Consider the following 24,601-nt stretch of genomic DNA (forward strand, 5'->3'; position numbering starts at 1 on the left):
CTGGCCCCGTAATGAACGTGATACTGATTCAGGATCATTACCGCTTTGGGTGCTTTCCTTCAAGATTGGTTTCTCTAGCCAATTTATCAAGGAAGCTTCATAGAGTCCTACTTTAAAAAGAAAAATCACATTTAAATCTACAGAACCTCATGAAAGCAACAATGGATAATAGGGAGTTAAACACAGCAGGAGATGCCATTTTGCTACAAAATGTTCAGGATTCCAGGCCTGAAAACAAAATCTACCATCATTACCATCATTGCCTTTTCAGTGACAGAGCCAAATGGGTAAAACATCTTTCTGCTTTGATTTTTGTAAAGGCGTTCTCTGGCCCTCCGGGCTCGATGGCGATTCAAAGAGGAAAATGCTAATGACAAAAATCTAGAAACCAGACCGCAGGAGGGATTTAAGAAAGGTGCACCTCAAAACACGGCACCAGCCCCAAAGCAGCTCACAGCTCAGCACCCAGGAAGACTGTTTGCAACACTCACTCCCCAGAGAGTGGGCGCTACTTCTTTGAGGGGCGCTGTGGAGCCCACAGAGCACTTGGACAGCTATGATCTCATTCGGTGCAGGCAGGGGGCTCTTAGCAGTTTTCGTTTGTAGATTAAGAGTCAGAAGCACAGAAGGGCTAGTGCTTTTTCCAAGATCACCCAGCAGGAAACAGGACCTGAGCGGTCCTCTGCCTCCTAGTCATGTGGCTGCCCCTCCACCTCACTTTCAATCTGTCTCGCCATTTTATCATAGACAGAATTTTAAATAGACCACCTGTCTTTCCTAAAGAAATGAACGTGAAAAAATTTAGAAATCTCATTGAAAATATTAAGAGGGACCAAGAAAAGAAACAATATTGAACTATCCTCAGAGTTACGAGGAAAAACATTATATTTTTCAAAAATGGGGGTGTGTTTAAACGTAAAGAATTTGTTTTTAATAGTAAATGTGGATGGTTGATCATAGTTCATTGTTGTTTTTCAGAGCCATTTGAGGGACAGAGTTGAAGTATCTATTGATACATCATGTTTATTTGGATAGAGGATCTAGTCTCCCAGCTCTTGGGGTAATTTCTTCCACCTTATTGTTCCCTAAAAAGAGAGCATGTTACCAGATTCAATTCTGTTCTTAAGGTATAAGCCTTTCTGGTGCCATTCCAGTAAAGATCTCATCTGATTGAAAAAGACTCTTTTAACCCCTTCAAGATTTGGATGCCGCTGCAATCTGTGTGTTAATATTATAGCCTTTCCACTAAATAAATGAACACTTTGCTGACATGTGGCACTCTTATTCCTTAAGGACATAGTACACCCACGCTGATAGGAGTGTAGGGGAAAAAAAAGAAAGGAAGAAAACCATCGTTTACCATTTATCAGTATATGTAACAGCCAGAAAAAACGCCAAAGAAATTTGAAGGAAAAGCTGTTTATAGCAAGGCAAGCCTCTCTTAGCCAAGACAGAAAGAATGGAGAACCTCAAAAAGACGGAACAGGGCATTATCATAGGCTTGTTGTCCTAGAGTCTAGTGTGCAAAAGCAACTGAGGAGGTGATAATGAGAAGCTGATCACTTGGTCCAAGGAACTGGAAAGAGACTGATGGCTGAGAACACACCGTTTTCTCCTCTGGAAACTGGGCTAAACCACAAGCATGGCTGATGCTCAAACTAGGAAAGAGGGAGATGGGCCGGTAGGGCTTTCCCTGCCTTTGCAGAGACAAGAGTCCCGGCCTTCAAGGGGGGATGTAAGGGATGGTGGATGGACGGTAAGAGTTCAGAGTTTCAAGAGCTTTCAGAGAAGAGCTGCAAGAGATGAACTGAACACAGGATGAAAGTGGGGCCGACTTCAGGGTGGGGACGTTTGCAAACTTGTTCTAGGTGAGACCTGGAGAAGATAGCCTTCACTCAGAACTGATCTGAACAACAGATGAGACATAGACTGATCTGCCCCATCACCGCCATCAAAGAAGGCCCCAGGTCTGCAAGTTGCTGCCAGCTGCCCACTGTAGACTAAGGACACTTGCACATTGGCCCAGAGAACTGAAGTGACTTGGGCACAGTCACTCAAGCGACACCCAGTGAAGCCAGCTGACTTGCAGCCCGGTGCTCTTTTCTTGTCCTCTGGGACGTTGAAATTTCCCAAGGAAAGTCTAGCCCTTCCCCTTCATGTTCCCATTCTATTTGAATGTTTGTGTTTGGTATCTCATTGTTTTAGTTTTTACCAAGATAGGTTCAGTAATCTGCTTGAACTAATTCACATTTATATTTATACTTAACATGTACTACAGGCCCCAAATCAGTGCTTCTCCCCAACCCCGAAAAATTAATTAAATAAAATCTGCATCAAGGTTCAGTTTGGTTTTGTGTTTCTGAGAAAACAAGTCCAGCCTTTAACTATGAAGGCTCTGAAAACTCAGGATTTAGTTGCCCTTGAAAAGGCCCTAATTTCATAAATGATCAAAAAGTACAAAAAGTTAGAAAGTCAAAGTCTTGTGTGTTGATAAGAAAAGGTGAGCCATAATAAGCTCTAGAAACCACAGGCTTGGTGCACACTTGTTTGCACGTCCATACGCATGGAGATTGGTGGGAGAAACACAAATGGGGCACACTGCTTGTTGGACCTTTTGGGACCTTTGGGGAGTGTAGAGGCATTTGTGTGTGTATGTGTGTGCATGCGAACAAGTATAATCTAAGTAATAAAATAGAAAGATGAATGTAGTTTGCCCTATGTGAGCTTGAGCACCCAGAACAAAATACAACACTGATAACTACTTTTAAACAAAGTTATCAGGTTTGCCTCTTTATGGTTGTGACATTACTTGGCCCAGAAATCCATTTTCCCAGTCAATAAACACAATGCCCTTGACTGGCAACTTTCATTTCTCCTAAAGGAATATCTAAGACAATACAAGGAGATTCTTGTTACTCGTATTAAAGACAAGAGGCAAAGTAGGAAAAACAATTTCAGGGAGAAACAGAAATGAGTAAAACCCCAGGGAAATTTGTGGTGGTTGCATCTAAGCTAAGGGACTTTTCTCAAGACTTTTTGATGTGATGAATGGCCCCGGTTTGTAGGGAAGTTGTGATTTCAGCTTTGAGGTTTCTGCCAGCCGCTGCACCTCTGTGTGGTTCCACAGAGTGAATTAGAAAGGGTCTGGGTCATTCTGGAGCCCACCACCCCATAAGGAGAGAGCTGGCAAGCTGGAGCTTAGGGGACAGCTGCGTTCTTTGTAACTACCAGGAGAAAAAGGAGTTGGGCTGTCCCTTTTGTTAGGACCATAGGAAACATCTACTCAGACATAGGGCAAGCCCTTTGTCCATCAGAACCCACTGTCCCCACCTGACCCCCGGGCTGCAGTCAGGACCTGTTACATCTGAACCTGGAAATGCTGGAGGACCGGAGAGCCCAGAGCAGGGCTCGCGGACTCGGGGCACACTAATTCTTTATAAACCATTTCATTTTGTGCAGCATAAAGGTATGCGGCAAAGCTGTTTGTCATCAGCAGAGTGGCTTTCGTGCCTTGATTTGTAGTCCCCTCAGGGGAACACCAATACGATGACAACCACCGTCACTCTGAGCAGAAAGCCTGGTTCAGCACCATGGTCAGAGAGAGGTCAAACCTCCTCCTGGGGTCAGAGCCCAGATGGAGAGAAGAGTGGGTGGGGAGTGAAGGCAGGGGGTGCGGCTGATGGGATTCCAGATGGGATTTGCAGAGATCCACCGCATGCATCTCAATGAGCCCTGCAGTAAACTTCACTGCACAAAGGTTAATCTAGATGTCAACGTTGTCTGACAGCACTGAAATTACTCCAGGGCAGGGCTCCTTCAGAAGTCTTAATATAACAGTCACTTCCATCCTGCCTGCAGGAAATGAAAGTTTTCTGCTTTGTATGCCGAATCATTCTGCGCCAATTTTCTCACTGTTTGAAGTCCAAACTGTTTGTGGTCCCAGGATGCACCTCATATTAAGACCATCATGAAGTTTAAGAAACTGGATTGTCAGTCCTATGGAAGCAGGAGGATAGGAGTCGAAAGAAAAAAAGAAAAAGAAAAAAAAGGACAAAAATGAAAGACAAGTTTCTTTACTGAGATATACTTCTCTACTGTGGAAAGCAGGCATCAAATCATCTGGACCAGGTTTATTTATTCACTCCGAACGTGAGCTCAGAGGCACCAGGTAATGTCGGGAAGCTGTTAAATGGTGATGGAACATAAACTCTTCTCCAAGAGAAAACAAAAGATGTCAGGAAGCTATTCATTTGAGTATGTCCTACCTGCTAACATATTACAAAATTTGTTTTTATGGCTCCCATGTACTCTTCTTAAATGAAGGAAAAGCTACCAGACTTAGCTTCAGTACTCATATTTCTCACTGGGCTTTAGAGATGTTGCATCCATAAGAATGTCAGAGTAGACCATGGTTAGTGGTTGTCCAGGCTCTCAGTCTACCTTCGGACGTTCAGGAAGGATACATAAATTTGTCACAGTATAAACTGAGAAGAAACCAACTTCTCTCGTGAGATGTTAAACTGAAAAGCAAGACTTGAGCGACAAGGCATTTCTCAGAAGGAGAATCCAACAGGCCTTTCCTCAACTACACTATCTTGATACATCTTCTATTAGAAACTTCTAGATTTGTTGGCCATAAGTATCTCTTGCAAGCTACAAGCTTGGGCCATGGCACTGCACACAAAGCATCGTTTACCTTGGTGATTAGGAAAAATTAATAGAGCTCACTGTCCTGCCTCTGTAGGATGGGAGATAGCCCAGCACACTGGCTTAAGACACCATCCATACTGCAAATATCAGACCAGGCCTTGTTTTAAAGTTGGAACTTGGTCAGTTAAAGACGAAGGGGAATCTGAATTTTCTTATTTTGCCCAAGAATTCCAAGTACTTTGAGAGAGGCCCCCAATCCCCTTGGATCTCCTCGTGAAATAGAAAAGTGTCTATGTTGGCATACCAAGACTTGGGCCAGAGGATCTCTTGTTGCAAAGTACAGAATGTGTTTAGACAGTCAAGAGAACTATGATTAGGAGGAATGCACTAGGAAAACAGAGACTCTGTCAGAAGCCAAGACACAGACCCTTAGGGTGAAACAGCTTACGTTCACAGCAAAAGTCCTAATACGCAAGGCAGGGCCTCAGATATTCACCACATCTCCCACAGTCAGCAATACCTTTCAGAAAGAGTAAACAATGATCATCTTCTCACATTCTCTCTGTCCCATCCCTCCTAGGTGCTGGTTTCACCTGCAGTGCTGGTGATTTCAATACCAACCCCGAAATGTGATGTCCATTTGGGACATGTCCAAATGGGATGTGATGTGGTAGAAACGGTTAGTTCTTGTGTGATCTATCAACCAGGAAGAGTGATTTTCAGATGCTCAGAATGTTGTCGTCAGCATAATTTAATTCAGGGAGCACCAAATGATGAAACTTTACACGATGCCAGATTCCCCATCAGGACCTTTCTGAATGTCTTAGGCCAGTCCATCTCTGGATTTCTCATCCCTGAGAAATGTAAGGGTCAAAGAGATGAAGGATGATGGAATCAATTTGCTGACTCCAAGGGAACCTTCAATGAAGCCATCCCAATTAAATATATCGATATAAGCATACAATGTACATAGGCCTATACTCTCCTTACGATCACATTGCCGGTGATGTTAAGCATCCCAAAACATGTTCTGAAGCCTATATTGATATATTAATGACGATACAAAAACTTGGAATCTTCCTTTGAAACCTAGTAAGTGTTGGCCAAAGAAAAAAAAAAAAAAAAAAGAAATGGTATCAAAGAAGATATTGGTGCTCCAGGAACCAAAAACATAGTGGCTACAGCAGCATTTTTTGCTCTCAGGCAAATGGCATGGAGTATTCTAGCAGGCTGGCTCTCACCCAAAGTTGACAATAGACATCCCAGGGGCATTAGAGGGCAGCTCTCTAGACTGCCAACACACACGGGCTCATGGGACAAACACCTATAGACGTTTCTCTGCTCCAGACTCTGAGCAAAGCACAAGGAAGACCCCAGAACTCAAGACTGTCCATTGGAATAACCGTACCTCGAGTCAAAATAATACTGCTGCTGTTCGGTTTGGAAACGTGCGGCAAAGAAGCCGCTCACCACTCCTGAATGGAGAAGAACTTTAGTGAATAGTCTGCACCTTAAAATGCTGCCCTCTTTCCAACTTCCTAGCTCCTCACAATAGCAGGTGAAGGTAAAAATCTCTTGGATTTTGACCCAGAGTGCAGATGGCCAGCGGCCTGCCTGAGCAGTAGGCAGGCCTGTCTCCACATCTTGGAATAGCTTCTGTCAACTTTGGGTATGTTGGTGTTGAACGGAGTAGGATGGCCAGTTGAGGAGGACAGACTGGTGACAGTCAGCCAAGGGCCCGGGTGGCAGCCTCTTTGAAGAGCATGGAAATCGGGTCCTGGGCTTGTCTGCCTGGCTTCCCTCCACCAACAGCCCTCAAATCTAACAGTCACTGAGCCTTTCTTATTTGCCTTCTATAGTCAATTTCTTACCATTGATAACTGTCCCTCCTCCCCATCCTTACCGATCTTTTATTTTCTCTCTTATTCCTAACAAGCAAGTTTAAAAAAAAAAAAAAGTGAGACCAGAACATAATATTTTTTAACTGAAAGGGACCTTAAGGATATCTATTTCCACCTTCTAAATGTCTCAGATGAGAAATCTGATAATCTGAGAAGTTAGCTGACTTGGCCAATGCCACCTGAGTAACTAGAGCAAAGCCAGGAATTTCGATGGTCTTTCCACCGCTCCGTGTTGCCACCTAACTTCCCATGTATCCTGCACTCTCCAGGCACGACTGACCCCTTCTGCTTCTGAGTTGAGTCTCGTGCAACCCCAGAAATTTGCAGTCTGCTCTCCCATTGGTGTTGATTTCTGTAGTATTTAGCACCAAAAATACATGCACTGGTGTAGTCTGCAAAGTAAGCATCACCAGAGAAAAAGAGTCATGTTCAACCTGAACCCCAAGGGACCAAGTATCCTTTGCCTCCAGTGGGAAGCCTCTCCCCAGGGATGATTTGTGCACAATCTTCTGAGTGGAGGAAGCATCAAGATTTCGTCTGTTAACTAAATGAGGCTTAGTGACCCTCAAGATCCACCCAGAGGTCAGGGATATAATTAGAGGGCAGCATTTGGTTCACATCCAAAGTAAAGAACCGGAAGGACCCTTGGCCATGGCACCCTACTCCAAGGTGGGCATCCAACAGCAGGTCACTCACACCCAGTCCTGGAGGGGACCAGGTGAGGATGGCATGGCAGGGAGACCAGCCTGGGGAACCTAGAGCATCTACCACAGCTACAAAGGAGCTTGCATGATGCTACACCCCTTCCCGGTCGCTCAGACATGGACTTCTAAACCGTGGAGTTTGGTAGGGGGCGATGAGACTGAAGTAGACTGGAGTGGCCATATTGGCTAGTGGGATGTCATTTCAACACCCATTTAACTACCTCAGGCTCTTTAAAAATAAATAAGTAAATAAATAACACTTCACCAGGGCCTTTTGCCTGTGTAGGAAGTCTAGGAGGGAGAAGGAGACCAGATGCTCCTTGTAGGCGTAAAGTAACCTCGGGCACTTCAGCCCCTGCATCGTTGTGACTGCAAAGGAGGAGAGGACAGTCTTATTGGAACCCACCTGTGCCCAGGCCGACAAGCCCTCTGAGGCAACTGCCCCCACCCACGCAAGGCCTGCAGAGGGCTGCCCTGGCATTCCAGAGTGGTCCTGAGAAAAGGGACACAGAGAGTCGGTGCTGTTAGAGTCTAAGAATTCCAGAATGTGGAAGGGGCCAGAGATTAGCAAACACACCTCTTATTTTGCAGATGGAGAAACGGAGACACGGGGGAGTCTTCTCAGTCCTCCCTCTACAGAAGAAACCACCTACTCTGCTCACCCCAGAGCCCTGAGTAACCTTTCCATTTCCACAGCCCCATTCTCTGTCTCCTTCACTCTCCAAAAAGACTTTTGAGTTTTTCCACCTGCTGAGGTTAGTAAGTCAACATGCAGACTCTCTACACAGAGAGCACAGCAAGGGCAGTGAGAAAGCAGGCCCTCCCCCTCTGCTCCTCCAACCCCGTACCCTTCGTCTTGGACTCTTACAGGAGACAGCTGCTTACGATGGACGTGACGAGGGTGTGACCCCAAGGCCTACACAGAGGCTGAAGGGACTAGGACAAGGGCAGTCTGACAACGCCAGTCTCCTTGTCCGCAAAGGAATTGCCTACTCCCATTAGGCCATGATGACACAGCGCCCTGCGCTGAAACCCTACTACATTCTGCATTCCCAATTGCCCACCAATCCCTCCCCACCCTCCCTTTCTTCCAGACTATCAGGGACTCTGAGGTTCTAGGAGCACACAGCCAAGAAGATGGAAGCTACACAGTGTCTGTATGGGGGAGGGTGTGGCAGCAACAGGAGACTTGGAGCCTTATCTCTCACTAAGAGACACCTCCCCGCAGCCGCCCCAGATCGCTCCCTCCTTGAACAACTTTCCCTTAGTTAGCTAGGGCCAAAGCAGACTGCAGAGTTCAACCCAGCATTAACAGCCCCGGAAGAGACCAAGGGCCTCCAGGTGGAAAGACAAGGGGGGCGATTGCCATAGGATAGCACAGGATTCCTTTGAGGGGGTCCATCCCAAGAGCTCTCCTCCAAAGTCCTCGGGGCTGGGAGAGCGAAGCACAGAGAGAAAAGCCACACCCAACTCCAACTCCCCTCCCTCCCCTCCCAGCCCCGCTCAGCAGCCCCACCCATCCCTGAAGCAAGCCTCCACCCACCCCACCCCACCCTCCACCCCTGCCACCACGGCCTACAGTCCGAGCACAGCTCGGAATAAAAATATCTGTGGGTCTAAAAAAAGAAGCAAAACCACCAACACAGAATTCAGTCCCAAACCCCACACAGGATGCCTGCACTGCAGCTGACCAGAGCATCCAGGCTGCTGATGGTCCCTTAAGCTGGCCAAGAGGGGTGCAGGTCGGGGGACCCAGAGGCTCCAGTTGGGCAAAGCCCAGTCCATTCGGTAGCTCTGTGCTTGGGGGAGGCGGAGGGACCGGTGGCCTGGGAGAAGCACATCCTCTTCTCCCCAGCGGGAGGGCTCTGTGGGGCTAGGCTGTCGGTTTCCATGGGCATTTTGTTGTCATGGGTCAGGGGGGCCCGGAGATCCGCCCCTGTCGCAGTCTTTGACAGCGGCAGCTGGGAAGGCAGTGATTCCCCTGGTGTCGGGGCAGAGGGAGCTGGCCCCAGCCCACATGCTTCGTTTTCTCTCCCTGGTCAGGGCTCCGTCTTCATTAAGATGCCAAGCCTGCGGCAGCGGCCAGGCGTTGGATGCTTCCCCAAACAGCCTCGGCCCCTCCCCCTGCCCCCAGTCCACAGAAGTGATTTCTCAGCCCCTGCATTTTCACAGCACTCAAAGGCAAATGCATCAATCCTCCCCGGGGCTGGAAACGTGAGGAGAATGACAAGGGGCCGGATGTAGGTGCCAAACAGATTCTCCCCGCCCCGCCCCCCGGCTCCTGCCCACTCCACTGCCTGGCTCCCAGAAGCAAGCACTGCCCCGGCCTCTCGCCGGACCTGGGCCCCTTTCTCAGCAGTGGGCTTTACCTGGGACTTCATAGAGGCCCAGGAAGTGGGAGCTAGAATCTAGAGAAGGCGGGTTGAGAAATAGACGACCCAGGGGGGCAGACCTTATAAGACCTGCAAAGAATGAAGTCTCCTGCCGTTGGAACCCTGCTGTGCCCACATGTGCAGACAACATGGGGGATGTCTGACACCCCCCTTAACTCCCCAATAGCCTGAATGTCGGGGGTATGGCCAAGGAGACTTTCCAATGATGGAAAGACAGGAGGCAGTGCCTTGACAGGGTTCAGATTGCAGCTTTTAATTCTGTGGTTCTTGAAATCCAGAAAGTCCAGTTCTTGAAGTTCAGAGGAGAGATGACAAATCTCTTTCAAATTTAGGAAGGAACTTGAGCATGGTTTACAAGATGGATGTAGTCCACTGTTGCCATGGTTTTATGTTTTGCTGTCGTTGTTGTTTGTTCAGTGTTTACCTGTAGGCGCCATGGTTGACTCCCCAAAGCATCAGGACTATATTTTCTAGAAAAGACAGATTAGAAAATCGTCTTGAGGTGGAGGAAAGGAGGAAGGCATGGAGGAGGTGGTCAGGGGATGTGTGAGGCGTCCCAGAGGCCCCTGGTTCGGTGTTCTTTACTTGCTGAGCCTGTCGATGAGGTCTGCCCATGCACATATGCAGAGCTTGGAGCTAACACCCCTGTGCAGATGATCACCTGTGCAGCAGTGATTGGCGCTCCACCCCAGCTCCTCCGTCCCAACGCGAAGACTGTCTCTGTGCATCGTCAAGGTCTTCTGCTCCCAGAAGTCGGAGCTGAAGAAGCACGGGCCACAGCCTACGTCTAAGGGAAGTTTCAATTGCATTCATAATACTTAAGATTTTCTGAGTTGTTGTTACAGTCTTATGGTTTGTATATCAGCAGCTTCTCTGTGCATTAGAGAAGAGGTTATCTCTCTGTAGATATAGATAGATAGATAGATAGTTAGATATATAAATATATATATATTATATATATATATATATATATATATAATATATATATAATATATATATATGCCAAACTGCCTTACAGGGTTTTTATTCTTTCTTTTTTTTTCAGTGTTGTATGTGTAGCAGGCACTTGAGTTTATATGAAGATGTTTGCTTCAGTCAAGGATGGAAGAAAAGAGTCTGTGCGGTGGAAAAGGGGGGCGTGTGAGGCCGGGAGAGAGGAGGCAACAGAATATGAATTCACGACCACTGGCCACCACTAGCCAAGGATGTCCAAGTAGATGGGGGTGGCTTTCCCCAGAGCATGGAGGATTTTGTAGATCTCCTTGATGTTCAGCCGCTGCTGCGGTTCCCTCTGCCAGCACCCCAGCATGACATCGTATACCTCTTTGGGGCAGACTCGGGGCCTCTCCAAAACACGACCTTGGGTGATGCACTCAATGACCTGAAAAACGGAGGAGAACAGGGAAGTTATCACCAAAGCTCAGCCTTGGTCCTGTGGCTCAGGCGCAGCAGAAGGCAATGACTTCACTGATGAGCTTCAGTGCAGAGGCGGGGTACCCTCCTGAGGCTGGGCTGGAGACCAGAGATGCTCATCTGTCCTGTGCATGGGTTCCAAGGGCCATGATCTAGCACCGGCTGGTCCAGCCCACTGCTGCCCTCTGTTCTCCATCTCTTAGGCCAGGCCTCCAACTCCCACAGACACTCTTCCTTTCACTTCTCTCTTCCTCTCTAGTCCTGAATCTTATCTAGATGACTGAGCTGCATTCATTTCCCACTTGGCAGTGGGGATTGGCATCTGACCTGTCCCACCCCCTCTTAGGAGCCTGCATGATTTGGAAACCCCCTTGAAGGAGCTCTGCCCCTCCATGGCTCCCACTTCCTGACAAGCTCCCCTCCCAGGCACAGCCTCGGTGCACATGTGATGCTTACCTCTAAGCCATTACACAGGTCCCTCCCTCAGTGAGGCGCATCCTCCCTTGCTCTTTGCACTAAACCATGTATCCTGTTTCTTGAAAAGTCCTTAACACTAGGACTAACCACCTGATTCACCACTGCCCAGCTGGGTGTCCGAGAGAAAGTCAATTAACCTCATAGGATCTCAGCATCCTCACCTGTAAGATGGGGATCAAATGTCTCCCTTGACCACCTCCTAAGACTGCTGTAAGGACCAAATGAGGCCAGGGAAAGGGATTGTATGAGCCACTGTACCAAACGGGAGGCCACAGGGAGGAGCAGGAAGAAAGCAAATAACGTACAGCTGGACCATCCCCAGCTGGCCCCTCAGGACCACGCCTGTAATTTGCAGTTCAATTCCAATTCCTCAAAAAGACTTCTTTGCTGACACCATGTGAATTTTCAAGGTTCTATCTTACAGTTCTCAGGTTATTTTAACTTCTCCCTAACTCTCCCACTGTAACCTTGGGCAACTTATGTACCCCGAACCACAGTTTCCTCATTGGAAGACAGACCGTGATGATAAAATCACACAGAATCTTCTCTAGTAGAGTATGTGAAAAATGTTATTTCCCCTCTTTGCCCCCATTAATCTGTATACAGTACTTATCTCCCTAGGCTGCCCCCAACAGCGCCTTGTCTGGAGTGTGGGCTCATGTCACTCTGACCCTGGGATGGCTTGTCAAACAATCACTGTGTTAGCACTTTCCTGGTCCTGGTCACCCCAGAGTCTGCAAAGGCCCACTAGGCTCTGTTCTTTGCCAGCCTGAAAGGTCTCCAGCTGCTCCTGTTCCCTGTTTTTATTTGAACCCTGTCTCCACCTTCCATTACCTTCCCCTCCATGAAAAGGGGTCCAGTTCAAACTGCAGTGGCCGCTGCCTAGTGCTAAGATCAAAAGCACTGAAGGGTGGTGTCTCCTCCAGTGTGGGGCTCTCCAGTTTGTCAATTTCAATAGAGAAACTCATTATCAGTGACTGTCAGGACTTCACTGCTGGGGTTGGTGGAGTGGAAGAGGTGGCTGGGGGTAGGAAGCCCATCTTCAAGGCCAATGCCTTACCAAGCAGTGTCAGAGATGACCACAAGAATCCGTTAGCTACTCTAAGCCAGTTTAGGTATCCAGGACAGATCATCTGCTGAGACCAATAGAACCCTCAGCCCAGAATCCCCTCTTTACTAGGGCAACCAAACTACGTAGGGGCTGTGATCAGGGTGCATTGTGTGCCTGAGTGCATGCAAATGTGCCAGTATGTGTACACAAGCATGTGTATATACGCACGCATGCGTGTGTATGTGTGCGTATGTTTACCACTACCCCCTACCCGGGAAAACAATAATTTTTTAAAGCATCATAACAAATGAGTTCTGATATACACACTTACATTTTCTTTAAAGGTCATCAAAATATTTTGTCCTATTTTGGGAAATGTGGTCAGGACCCATTCAGTTTGCAAATGATGAGACGTTACAAATGTAATGAAATGCCTTCTTTTCAGTCTTTGACATTTACTTAATTAAATGGTCAGGGTATAGGAAAGCAAAAATGAACATAGCTTCCAAGAAGAGAGGTACTTTCTGGAATATTCAGATAGGATTCTAATATTAAAAGGTCCTCATGTTCATGTTTTCCCAGAAAACAGAAAACCATAAACTGCAATCTTTTATAGGTCTGCTGGGTTGGGAGACCAAGCCCTTTACTGTCTACAAACTGGACTGAGTTCCCTGGGACGACACGATGTCACTGAGAAGCATCTTGTTTTGGACCACGGCCCAAGCCTTCTCCAGGCTGATGCTTTCACCTCTGGCCAGTCCATTCCAGAACCCCAAGCAGCGCCCCTTCCTTTGTCCTGAATTTCAACAAGTGTTTGTGTGAAAAGTACTGAGTTAATATAGGCTAATGTGCTTAGGAAAATGCCTGGCACTAAATGTTAGCTATTATTAAATTTGATGACTAACATTTTTTATTAATATTGTAAATCAAAAGTATAAAAATACATAATGTGTATATTATTACATTTACTGTTATGATTCATCTTATTCCTGGAAGTCCACACACAGCTCTATCAGTAACATGAAATTTGCCTTCCCAGTTCACCTTCCTGCACACCTCTGGGCCTGGTCTACCTAAAGCCTTTGGGGACCCAGATGACTCGGGCATAGTAGGTGTTTCCACAAGATGGCACAATTGAAAAACTCATAGCTGTTTTTTGTTTTCACTTTCTGTCTTAGTGAAACATTTGTGATTTTTAAGTGTAGCAGAGCAAACAGAACCGTGACTTGCATCTCAATTTCGACATCTGATTTCATGCTCTCTTGACAATCACAGCACATTTCCTAAAGCTATAATTTTTTTTCTACCAAGAAGGTCTCTCCTTCTGTTTTCTGCCAACATTTGCTCTGCTGGCTCCAAACCCCACCTAATGTTTTACACACTCCAAGTGCTGGCCTGAGATGTCTCTTATCAGCCTTCCCCCAAATCAAGGTTCCCATCTGCCCCGTTTCTGTACCTCTGTGTTTGAGAGCTGGAACCATGGCTGCTTTCCATAGGTGAAGATCTCCCAGAGAATCACCCCAAAGCTCCACACATCGCTTTCCGTAGTGAACTTCCGGTACATGATGCTTTCAGGGGGCATCCAACGAATGGGGAGCATGGTGTGTCCTCCCACCTAAAAGGGGTCGAGACAGAAGCACACACAGTGACCATATTGCCAGAATCAGTCACATCAGTCTGCACTCTTCATAGGCAGATGCCCTCTTGATGCATCTTATTCTAAGATAGCCAAACATGATGCAACTTTTGTGATGGGGGTGGGGGACCAGTGGAGATAAGCCTACGATACTGCAGGCAGCTAGAATGGCAATTAGAGATAACACCTAAAGAAGGTACGTTCCTTGGCATGGAATATAAAGAAAGATTACAAGATGATTTGAAGTGGGAGAGAAGATTTCAGAATCTGATACTACAATCAAATCTAACCTTGAGAAGGAGTCCAGAGGGAAGTCACAGAATCACTGAGCAAGGCTACCAAGTATCAGAGTATTTGCAAAAATTAGGTTAGACTCCTTGGCCAAGGAGGTTAAAGCACAGCATGGTCCATGTGCATCTAATCTGTACTACTATGACTTTAGCTTTATCTGACAATCCTGAATTTCTCACTGCTACTTAGAACTCAGTGTTCTGAGTGAAGGGGATAGGGAAGTTCAAAAGTATGAAAGACCACATGCTAATGAGAAATCAGGTGGACCAGAAGAGAATTCACAACGTTCTTAGCAAGATCTCAAAGGCCAGTAAGGAAAGTGTTTTTTTAAAATAGCCCGAGGAGGACATCAGCCACCTGTGGGTTTACAGATCTGACAGTGAAGGGCAAGAGGAAGTGACTGACATTCAGGGTACACTTTTCTGAGAAAAAACATTAGGGAAATCCTCACTGCCCAGGAGGTTAGAGATATTATTAGCGTAAGTGGAAGAAAATTCACAGCATGTTTTAGAACTCAGGAACTAACTGTATCATTCATAAATAGAGCATCAGAAATTGGAACTTCTGGCTAATACATGAAACTTGTTAGAAAACTGCTTTTGACTGATAGAAAAAGCTCTCTGTAAATGTCCTGATGAACTATTGGTATTAATCAAAGTTCTCATATTTATGATGGGCCAGTTGGAGGAATTATAATCATAAACACTTAAGAAAGAAGGACTTGCTGGCAATGGGCAACCTTGTTTCTAAAAAAAAAAAAGAGATCATGTTTGCCTTATCCACTTAAAGTATTTTAGAAGATAAATGATAATATGGATTTGCAGAAGTTGTTTTCAACCTGGGATTTTATAATCAAGATAGCTCTGTATCAAATGTAAAGACAAATGAAGATGTTTCTTTCAGACAAGCAGACTCAGAATGTTTACCACTCATAGCCTCTGAGAAAAACACAGAAGAAAAAATTAATTGAGGATGTACTCCAGAAAAACGGACAAAGAATCTAAAATATACGATGACTTGGAATATAACAAACAGTGCAAAGCAAATAAGCCACAAAAAACACAATTTAAATCTAAATAATGGTCACTAATTATTTAATGTGGTAGTAATGTGGTAGTAAATGTAATATAATGTGGTAGTAAAATGTAATATAATCACTAATAAATGATTTCCATAAAATAGAGGCATAAAGTAAATAATAATAGTAATAATACAAATAGTACTATCACTGCTATTATTAACAATATTCTGGAATGAAACTTCAACAATAGGTGCACAGACTTATTCATAATTTCAACAATAAGTGCACAGACGAGTAGGTAGGGAAATAATCAAAAGCCTGATAAAGGCTCTCTGTCTTTTAGAAGGAAGGGCAAGGGAGCTTACAGAAAGTCATCAGTTGTTGATTATAACAGTTTAAATTTAAAGGTGCTTGCTAAAATTTTAAAGTAGTTTCTAAAAGAATAGAAATAGTACATATAGCTTCCAAACCAGTTTCAGGAAAATAGAACCAAAAATCTCTAACCAATACCAAAAAGACTACAAAAAGGGGGAGGGATAATAGTGAATAGCACAAAATGAAAAAGAAGTTTAAATAATATCACTATAAACCATAAGAATTAATGGGCTATATATGGTACCTCTTAAATAAGAGAAAAATTTATGTTAAAAAATCAAGATGCATGTTATCTAGAAAAGACATATTTAAAAGGAAATAACAGAAAATTCTGAAAATTTTGAAAGAATTTTGAAAATACTGAAACTTTTGAAAGAATAAAAAATATAACAAACAGTAAAAAAAATTGAATATACAATGTGTATAATATTCATTATACATAATAATATATGACAATATATAATTGAATATATAATATATATTGAATAGATAATATTCAATATGTGTAATATACATTGAAAATATGATTCATATATAGTATATTGAATATATGTCATATATTCAATATAGAATATATCAAAATTGAATGCATATATAAAAAAATTTCAGAAAGCCAAGAACTAAATGGAAACAAAGTGGTCTATATTATATTTGAAGATGGTAAAATTCGCCATTATGAAAATTATGAACTTTTTTTGCTCCAATTAAGATAGCAACAAAAATGTATAAAAAGTAAAACAGGTTATAAACTAACAAAGCTACAATTACAATGGAAAATTAAAACACTTATTTTGCAAAATGACAGATCAAGAAGACAACAAAAATAAAGATACATTTAAAAAATAAAAATAATGAGTTTTAATTGATATATATGAGTGATGCATGTATATTTCAGCCTCCTGAAAAAGTTGCATATTATTTTCAGTTATCTAAAAGGCGTTTATAAACACCAATCACATATTATCCTCACAGGAAGTCTGAAATTCCAAGAGAAGAAACAAAGTAAACATAAGGCAAAAACAAAAGAAGAAAAGCCATTCTTTCAAAAGATGCCCAAAATTACCAACACCCTTTCCCGATTAAAAGCCCTAATTCATTAGTAATAAAAAGTAATTTCCTGTATTTAATATACTAAATATCATATTTACTGATAAAACATTGAAAGCATAGAAGGTATCTTCTATTACTGATTTTATGCAATACTTTTCAGGTGGCCCTAGCCACTACAATAAAGCAGGAATAAAAACAAGGTAAAAATACTGAAAAGGAGGAGTCAAAACACCATTGTTCGCATATGATATGACAGTTCAAGACAATTAGCTAAAAAGCAATTAGAACCATTATATGATATAGTAAGCTACCCAGACATGAAATGAATATACAAAAATCAGACTATTCTCATGCACTAGTAAAATGACTTCAAAATTCAATAGAAAATAAACATGCTCATATATTAGCAACAACAACAAAATGTTTAAGATTCCTAGGTATAGCCTTAGCAGAAAATATACAAGGTCTATGTAAAGAAAAGTATTGAAACACATAAAAGAAGATCTGAATACATGGAAAGATGTGTCTTTTCCTTGGATAGGAAGACTCAATATCATGAACCTCTCATTCTTCCCTAAAATTAATCTAAAAATTCAACACAATCTAAATAAAACCCTCAATGGAATGACATATGGAAACTGACAATATGGTACCAAAATTCATTGAGAGGAGTAAATATTTGATTAAAAAAACTAAGATATACTTGAGATAGAGCAACAAGGGATATTTGCTGTATCAGATAGCATAACATATTATCAAACTACAGGAATGAACACACTGTGTTACTGGCATAGGAATAGACAATTTCATTGATCAATGGAACAAAATAGAGTCCAGAAGCAGACCCATGTATCAATACTGGAATTTAATATATGAAATGATAGGTTAGTAATCAGTGTTGGGACAATGAACTATTCATTTAAAAAGTACACTTAGATACCTACCTCACACCATATACAAAAATCATTTCCAGATGGATTAAAGAGCTAAACATAAAAAACAAAACAATAATCATATTAGAAGAAAACTTAGAAAAGTATTTGGATAACCTCAGGAGAGGAAGGCCTTCCTAAATAAGACACATGTTCAAGGAGCCATAAAGGACAGAATTCAGAGATACCACTGGTAAAAAATTCAATACTTTTGCATGGCAAAATACAAAATAAGCATAGTTAAAAGACAAATGACAGAGAAAATATTTGCAATATATGTAGCAAGGAATTAAAATCCATATATTATAAAGTGCTTCTTGAATTAGTTAAAAACAAGAAATCCAACAGAGAAATGAATCAAGGGTAAGAGTAGATGATTCACAAAACAGCTACAAATGGCCACAAACACATGAAGCAATGTCAATTAAAACAATAAAAGACACACTTTTTTTTAATATTATGTGGGGAAAATGAAGAGACTGGTATTATCCAGTGCATGAGAGGTCCTGAGGAAAGAGTTATTCCTTGCTAAGACTGGGGTAGCCTTTTTTGAGGGCAGCCTGGCAGAATCTGTCCACACTAAAGATGTTGAGTGTCTTTTAATCCAGCAATTTCACTTCTAGAAGTCTTGGAAAAATACTTGCTCATGTAAGCAAAAATACTTCGTTGAAGATATTTTATTTCATTGTCTTTAAGGGCAGCAATTTGTTCATCATTAAATGAATATGCAGCAGTTAAAAGGAATACAGTAGAGTTATAGAGTTATGTAGAGTGATATGTAAATACGTCTAGGATATAGTAAATGAAAATGCAAAACATTAAAAATATATATTAGCATTCTCATTTATGTAAAAATGTGTATGCATAAGCAAATATATTAAAAGGCAATAATGTATTATATAACTCTGTAAATGCATAGAAAAAGGTCCAGAAATATAGCCATTAAACCAGTGGTTTCCTCTAGAAAGGAAAGTGAGAGGGAGAACCTACCAAAGAGAAAATTCCATTATTTTTTACTATAGTATGTATTTCTATGCTGTTTGTAATTTTATCATAATCGTGTGCCACATTTGAAAATTTTAAACAATAAAAGAAAAAAATAAACATATGACTAAAGGAAAACCAGTGGACCTAATTTATTTACGTTCTAAATCAAAATATTACTTTTGAAGAAAAATTGGGTTTTTGATAGAATCTAGTGGAATGGTTTAATGTACCTGGTTTCTTGAATAAGAAGAAAAAGAGGTTAGGAATATGGGAACATTTTACTTGATGAAAAATGGTAAATAACAGATTTCTCCAAACTGATGCTGGTTGTTTGCCTCATTTGATGATTTTATACACAATCCGGAAGAGCCATTCCAAATTGAAATTTCCAAGTTTACCGTAAGAGAAATTTGAGTGTGCTGGTGTAAACTTTGATGAGCTTAAGCATCTGGGCAGAAAATTATCAGAAGGGTATTAATTGACCACAGAGGTACCACTAAAAAGAACTTTATCAAGATTTTCACTGGGCGGCACCACCAATGTGGGTGAAGTTTATATGACGTTCCTCCAGAAATGGAGTAAAACATTTCAAGTGAACTGTGAGATAACAAAGAAAAGTAATAAGTTGTACGTCAGAAGCTTGTATTCTGATGTGACTTTTGACAAGCTCTTAACCTCTTTGAATTTCAGTTTCCTCATCTTCAACATAGGAGTCAAGCAACGGCCGTATCTAAAGTGAGATAATGTATAAAAAAACCAACTGAGCACCACTAAATACAAAAAAATAATACACATGAAGTGCAATGACTGTGCCCTATGTGTAGTGAGCAGCAGAACAAACCTGATTTCCTAGATTGTCCATATTTCCCATAGATCCACCTAGACTACACTGATTTTCCTTCAGAGCTACCTGCATTCTTGTGTCCTTCTCCCACATTGGAGAGATCCAGTCTGGGAAAGGTAGCGGTCAAATCCTTCCTTGGTAAAAAAAAAAATACTGACAAATATCCCCATGGCGAAACCTAGCCAGGCAAGCAATGGGCTGAAATAATAATCTTAATAAGAATAGTCCTAATTAATGCACACTAAATATCAGCCACTGGATGTTACACACACCCCACATTTAATCTTCTCTCTCGTCCTATGTGGTAGAATTCCCTAGTATCCCCATTTCACAGATGAAGATAAGGTAATTTGTCTAGGCACTGCCTGAGAAATTCTTGCTCATGATCCAAGCTCTCAATGAGATACATTAAGGATCTGAAAGCTGAGCCTTAAAATAGGAAATATATAGGAATAAGGCGAAAATTCCAAGATATGAGTCTAAAAATAAAATAAGTCCTTGGAGATCTTTGGATTACACTACCTTGAGTAATGCCTTCCACCACCTCTGTTATTGTGGATTCGGGTGCTGTCAGCCTGATCTTCCTTTACAAAGTTCCCTCTTACCTAACGATGTCAGCGGCCACTGATGATCATTGCCCAGATCCATTATTTCATTAGTGGCTTTAAAAGGGTGACATTCTAATTCTAGCATTCCCTCTGCATAGATTAGCTGGAAATCCTCTGTGAATGAAAACTTTCCTTCACTAACTATTTGGTTACACTGATAATAGTTTATATTAGAAGCTCCTTTTATTTACCAGTTCTCAGAATAGAGTCCCTTCCCTAGCGTCCTCCAAAGGTGACCAGTGAGAGAGGTTTGTTTTGTTTTAGTTTGGTTTTGAGAAGCATCATCAGTTCTTTGTGTGTGTGCTTGTGTGTGCGTGTGTGTGTGTGTGTGTGCGTGTGTGTGTGTGTGTGTGTGTGTTGTTAATACATTTGAAGTGTTTCCATCAATTATAATTGCTCTTTTTGATGTTCACTCTTCAGTCTTTGGCCAGTAGCAGCCTCTTCAAACTGGCACCTCTCACCAAACCCCAGTGGTCTTTGATAGCATCCTTGTTTTCTGACAAGAAAAAATATCCTAGGCTCATCTCGTCCATTTGCTGCCCTGGCCCTAGACTCAGTCATTTTTTCAAGGAACCCTGGATCCTTTTGGTGGACAATGGAATTTAGAGACCACACTATGGAAGCCAGGAATGCTCACTGCTGTTGGGTTGGTCAGTATTTCTGGGTCCTTATAATGGAAATAACTAGGAAAAACTTCTCTTTCAAAAGAAAATACTTCAGGAGTTTATATTGATTTTTCCAACTCAAATTTAGGATTACAGAGCTTTTATTTGACTTTGGTTTTATATCCGTATTTTTTTTCTTATGCTGGAAATCTTGATTCTCACATTAGTAGTATTACTTATTTGCTTTATCCTAATATATATATTTCAAATTCAGTTCAAGTATCATTACTAACAACATGATTGCTGAAAGCTGTCTACAGTCTTTGCAGTTCTTTTCATCTTTAAGATATACCTACTAGGGACATACCTAAAACATTGCTATCTTTTAAAGTCACGTGAAATAATTCCTCTCTGAGTGACGCAGTCACCAACCTAATACACAGGTTTATCCGTTTCATCTTGCTTTTGATTTTTAAGAATTGCTTTGCTTTTTCTTTCCCATTTGACATAATGTTTTACAAAGATGCAAAAACCATTACATGGTTTTAAAGTCAAACCAAAAAATCAAGGTACATGATATCTAAGTCTAGTTCCATCTCTGTTCACTCTCCTCACCCTGATCTCCTCCTCCTCCAGAGGCAACCATTTTATGTTTGTTTTTAGTTTATTCTTTTATTGTTTGTAACATAAGCAAATATGGATTATATTCATTTTCCTCACTTTCATAAACGAAAGTAGGATACCATACCTGTTACATACTTTACTTTTTTTCCCCCACTTTTTTACTTTTTCATTCCTTTTATAGCTAGATAGGACTCCATGTGCATGATCACACCACACAGTTTATCCAATCCATCCACTATGGGTAGGACTGGGTTGTTTCCATTCTTTTGTTATTGTCAACAGGGAAATGTACTCTTTACGTATAGCTCAGGTGGTTCTCACTCCCCCTAGCGGGTAATAGCCTAAAATTTCCATGGAGTGTAACAGACAGAGATAGACTGCAGTGCCCACTGAAATGGTTTCAATAACATAACTTTGGAGATACACGAAGTCTTTCCAATGGGTACCCAGGCAAGGATGGTTTTGAAGGATTATGCAGAGCCTCAATTCTCTTATGGATTTTATCTAACACTGAGAACCCACTGTGGTCCAGCAATTTCCCTGCCCAATTGTGCATGCACACACACACACACACACACACACACACACACACACACACATGCCTGCCACTCTCAAAAGGAAAGACAAATCTCTCACTCATTCTAAATCTTAGGATGGAAAACCTACAGAGGACAAATGAATAGACTCTGTGAAATATTGGTATGGGTGTTGAAAATGAATGTCTCTAGTGACTGGGAAATAAGTTCTTTTGCAAGTCTGGTGGTTTCCAATTCTTTTCAAACCACTGAAGGGGGACAGATCTTCAAAGAATTATCAGCTGAGGGAAGATTAAAAAGAAATTTTGATAAGAGACCAGTATGTGATTTTAGGCAAAAAAAGAGATATGAGTTCAAAGAATTGTCATGTTACAGTAACAAAATTCTTTCCTTTCCCATCCGGTTTATTGTGAATAATGTTTCTCATTTCTTATATTTATAAAAATGAAAAAACAGTAATCGAATTGATCCTGAACCTTAACCTAATTCCTTACCTTAGCAATAAATAATATTCATCAATGAATACAAACTAATCAAAAAATATAAGATGTATTTCCAAAAATATTATACACCTTATCTTCCACATTCATCAAAAGTTGTGATATATATACATTATTTTGATCTACTGCCTATTTCTGTGTAATACTAATAATTGCAATGATAACTCAATCCAAATCTTTTAACATCTAGAAACTTATGGTCATTGGGCATTAAAAATTATATTTAAATCTTTGTACATATTTCTGTCACACTAAATTATGATAGAATGGCCAATAAAAGGCTTTCATGCATAAAATGAGAATCCATAAGGATAAAATTTGGTAGGGAAACTGGAATGAAAATATAAATTCAAGAAGAAAAAGGAACCATGTAAACCTGAGTGTTTAAGTACTTGTTCATGTGTTTTATAGATGATGGGTCAAATTGCTCTGGTATTTAAAGTTCATTAGCATTAAAGGAGCGACGTATTTTTTTAATGTCAATATTTACAACGCTGTGGAAATGACATACTTAAAAGTATGTTGACGATTTTAGATGGCAACTTAAAACATGCAAAGGGACATACATGGTTTTTCAAAATTCTCTTAGGGGCATTAAAGTTTGAAGATGACAGGTACAGAGCCTGGGCATCTAGGGTGTAAAGTTTAGAGTCTCTCTGGCTAATTTCTATCTTTCCCCAAAGGTTGTATGCCACCCATCCTCAGGCCTGCAGCTATATCCTGGGAGAGGATGTGAAAAGAGGAAAGCAAAAACTACAGCCTCACCTCCAGCCTCAGGTGCTTGCCTGAAATCCTCCAGCCTCATTTCTTTCATTCAAGCCTTCAGCCCTCACTCCCAGCCTTGTCCTGAGGGCCAGGAGTAAGTGGGACTGAAGGGTGGAAAGCAGGGTGGCTGCAGAGGCTGCCAGGTTCCTTTTCCTTCTGGGGGCAGGATGCCCTGGGGCAGAGTGTTCCTGGTGGGAGGCAAACCTCCCCCCTCCCCCCCTCCCCACGGCCATCCCTTCTCTTCGCAGCCTGCCTTTCCTGAACAAGGAAATTGTCTTGCTTATTTCCATAGAATGATGCCAGCTTCCCTGCAGTCAGAGGGAACCTACTGCTGTGGGTTAAACAGAAACTCAGCTGAGCTCGAGAAGGCTGTCAGGTCTCTGCATCTAATTACACAGAAAAGGAGGCAGCTTCTTCAAAGGACATACGGAAGCCCGCTTCTGTCCCAGAAGTTCAAAATGTCTATCCTCACATAACTCTGACAAGGTATAAAGGAGACAAAGTGACCCATATATTCCAGATAAAGAAATCAGGACCCAGCAAAGGTGAGCAAATACAGGGCATTATTGATACCAATGGAAGGATTCAAGCTTCCTCTGTAATCACTGATCTATATGGGCCATGTCAAAATCTGTTAAAGCAGATGAGAATGGCAGATGCTTTCTGAAGCACACACAGGTCTGTCGCTCATGCCCCGATCATATGAAGTTGGTGAAATCTCCCTCTGACACCTCTTGAAATAAATGATCTAAATGTAGGAGGAAAGGCCCAAAGTATTTTTTTTGCTTGTTTTTTTCATTTTAACCATTTTTAAAAATTGGAGTATAGTTAATTTACAATGTTGTGTTAGTTTCAGGTGTACAGCAAAATGACTCAGTTATACACACACACACACACACACACACACACACACACACATGTATATACACATACCTGTAGATTTTCAGATTCTTTTCTGTTATAGATTATTACAAGATATTGAATATAATTTCCTGTGCTATACAGTAGGTCCTTGTTTACCTATTTTGTAGATTGTAGTGTGTACACGTTAATCCCAAACTCCTAATTTATCTACCCGTCCCCTGCTAATCCCTTCGGTAACCATAAGTTTGTTTTGTGTGTCTGTGAGTCTGTTTCTGTTTTGTAAATAAGTCCATTTGTATCATTTTTTCAGATGCCACATAGAAGTGATATCATATGATATTTGTCTTTGTCTGACTTACTTCACTTAATATGAT

General features: G+C 41.9%; 1 protein-coding gene across 2 annotated transcripts in view; it reads right to left on the bottom strand.

The window, feature by feature from the left end:
• Positions 1-3,962: 3,962 nt before the first annotated feature.
• LOC137760708 (NT-3 growth factor receptor) overlaps positions 3,963-24,601 on the bottom strand; it is a 77,840-nt gene continuing 57,201 nt past the window's right edge. The window contains exons 5-6 of one of the 2 annotated variants that reach the window (XM_068537629.1): positions 14,046-14,204; positions 3,963-3,996 (exon numbers count right to left, since the gene is read on the bottom strand). In XM_068537629.1, coding sequence (XP_068393730.1) covers positions 3,991-3,996; positions 14,046-14,204 — 165 coding nt within the window. In that variant the 3' untranslated portion in view covers positions 3,963-3,990. Of the gene's footprint in view, positions 3,997-10,655; positions 11,030-14,045; positions 14,205-24,601 lie in introns of those variants that run through there. The other variant, XM_068537623.1, reaches the window with a different exon arrangement.

Source organism: Eschrichtius robustus, chromosome 1, assembly GCF_028021215.1.
Source record: "Eschrichtius robustus isolate mEscRob2 chromosome 1, mEscRob2.pri, whole genome shotgun sequence".
Classification (NCBI taxonomy): domain Eukaryota; kingdom Metazoa; phylum Chordata; class Mammalia; order Artiodactyla; family Eschrichtiidae; genus Eschrichtius; species Eschrichtius robustus.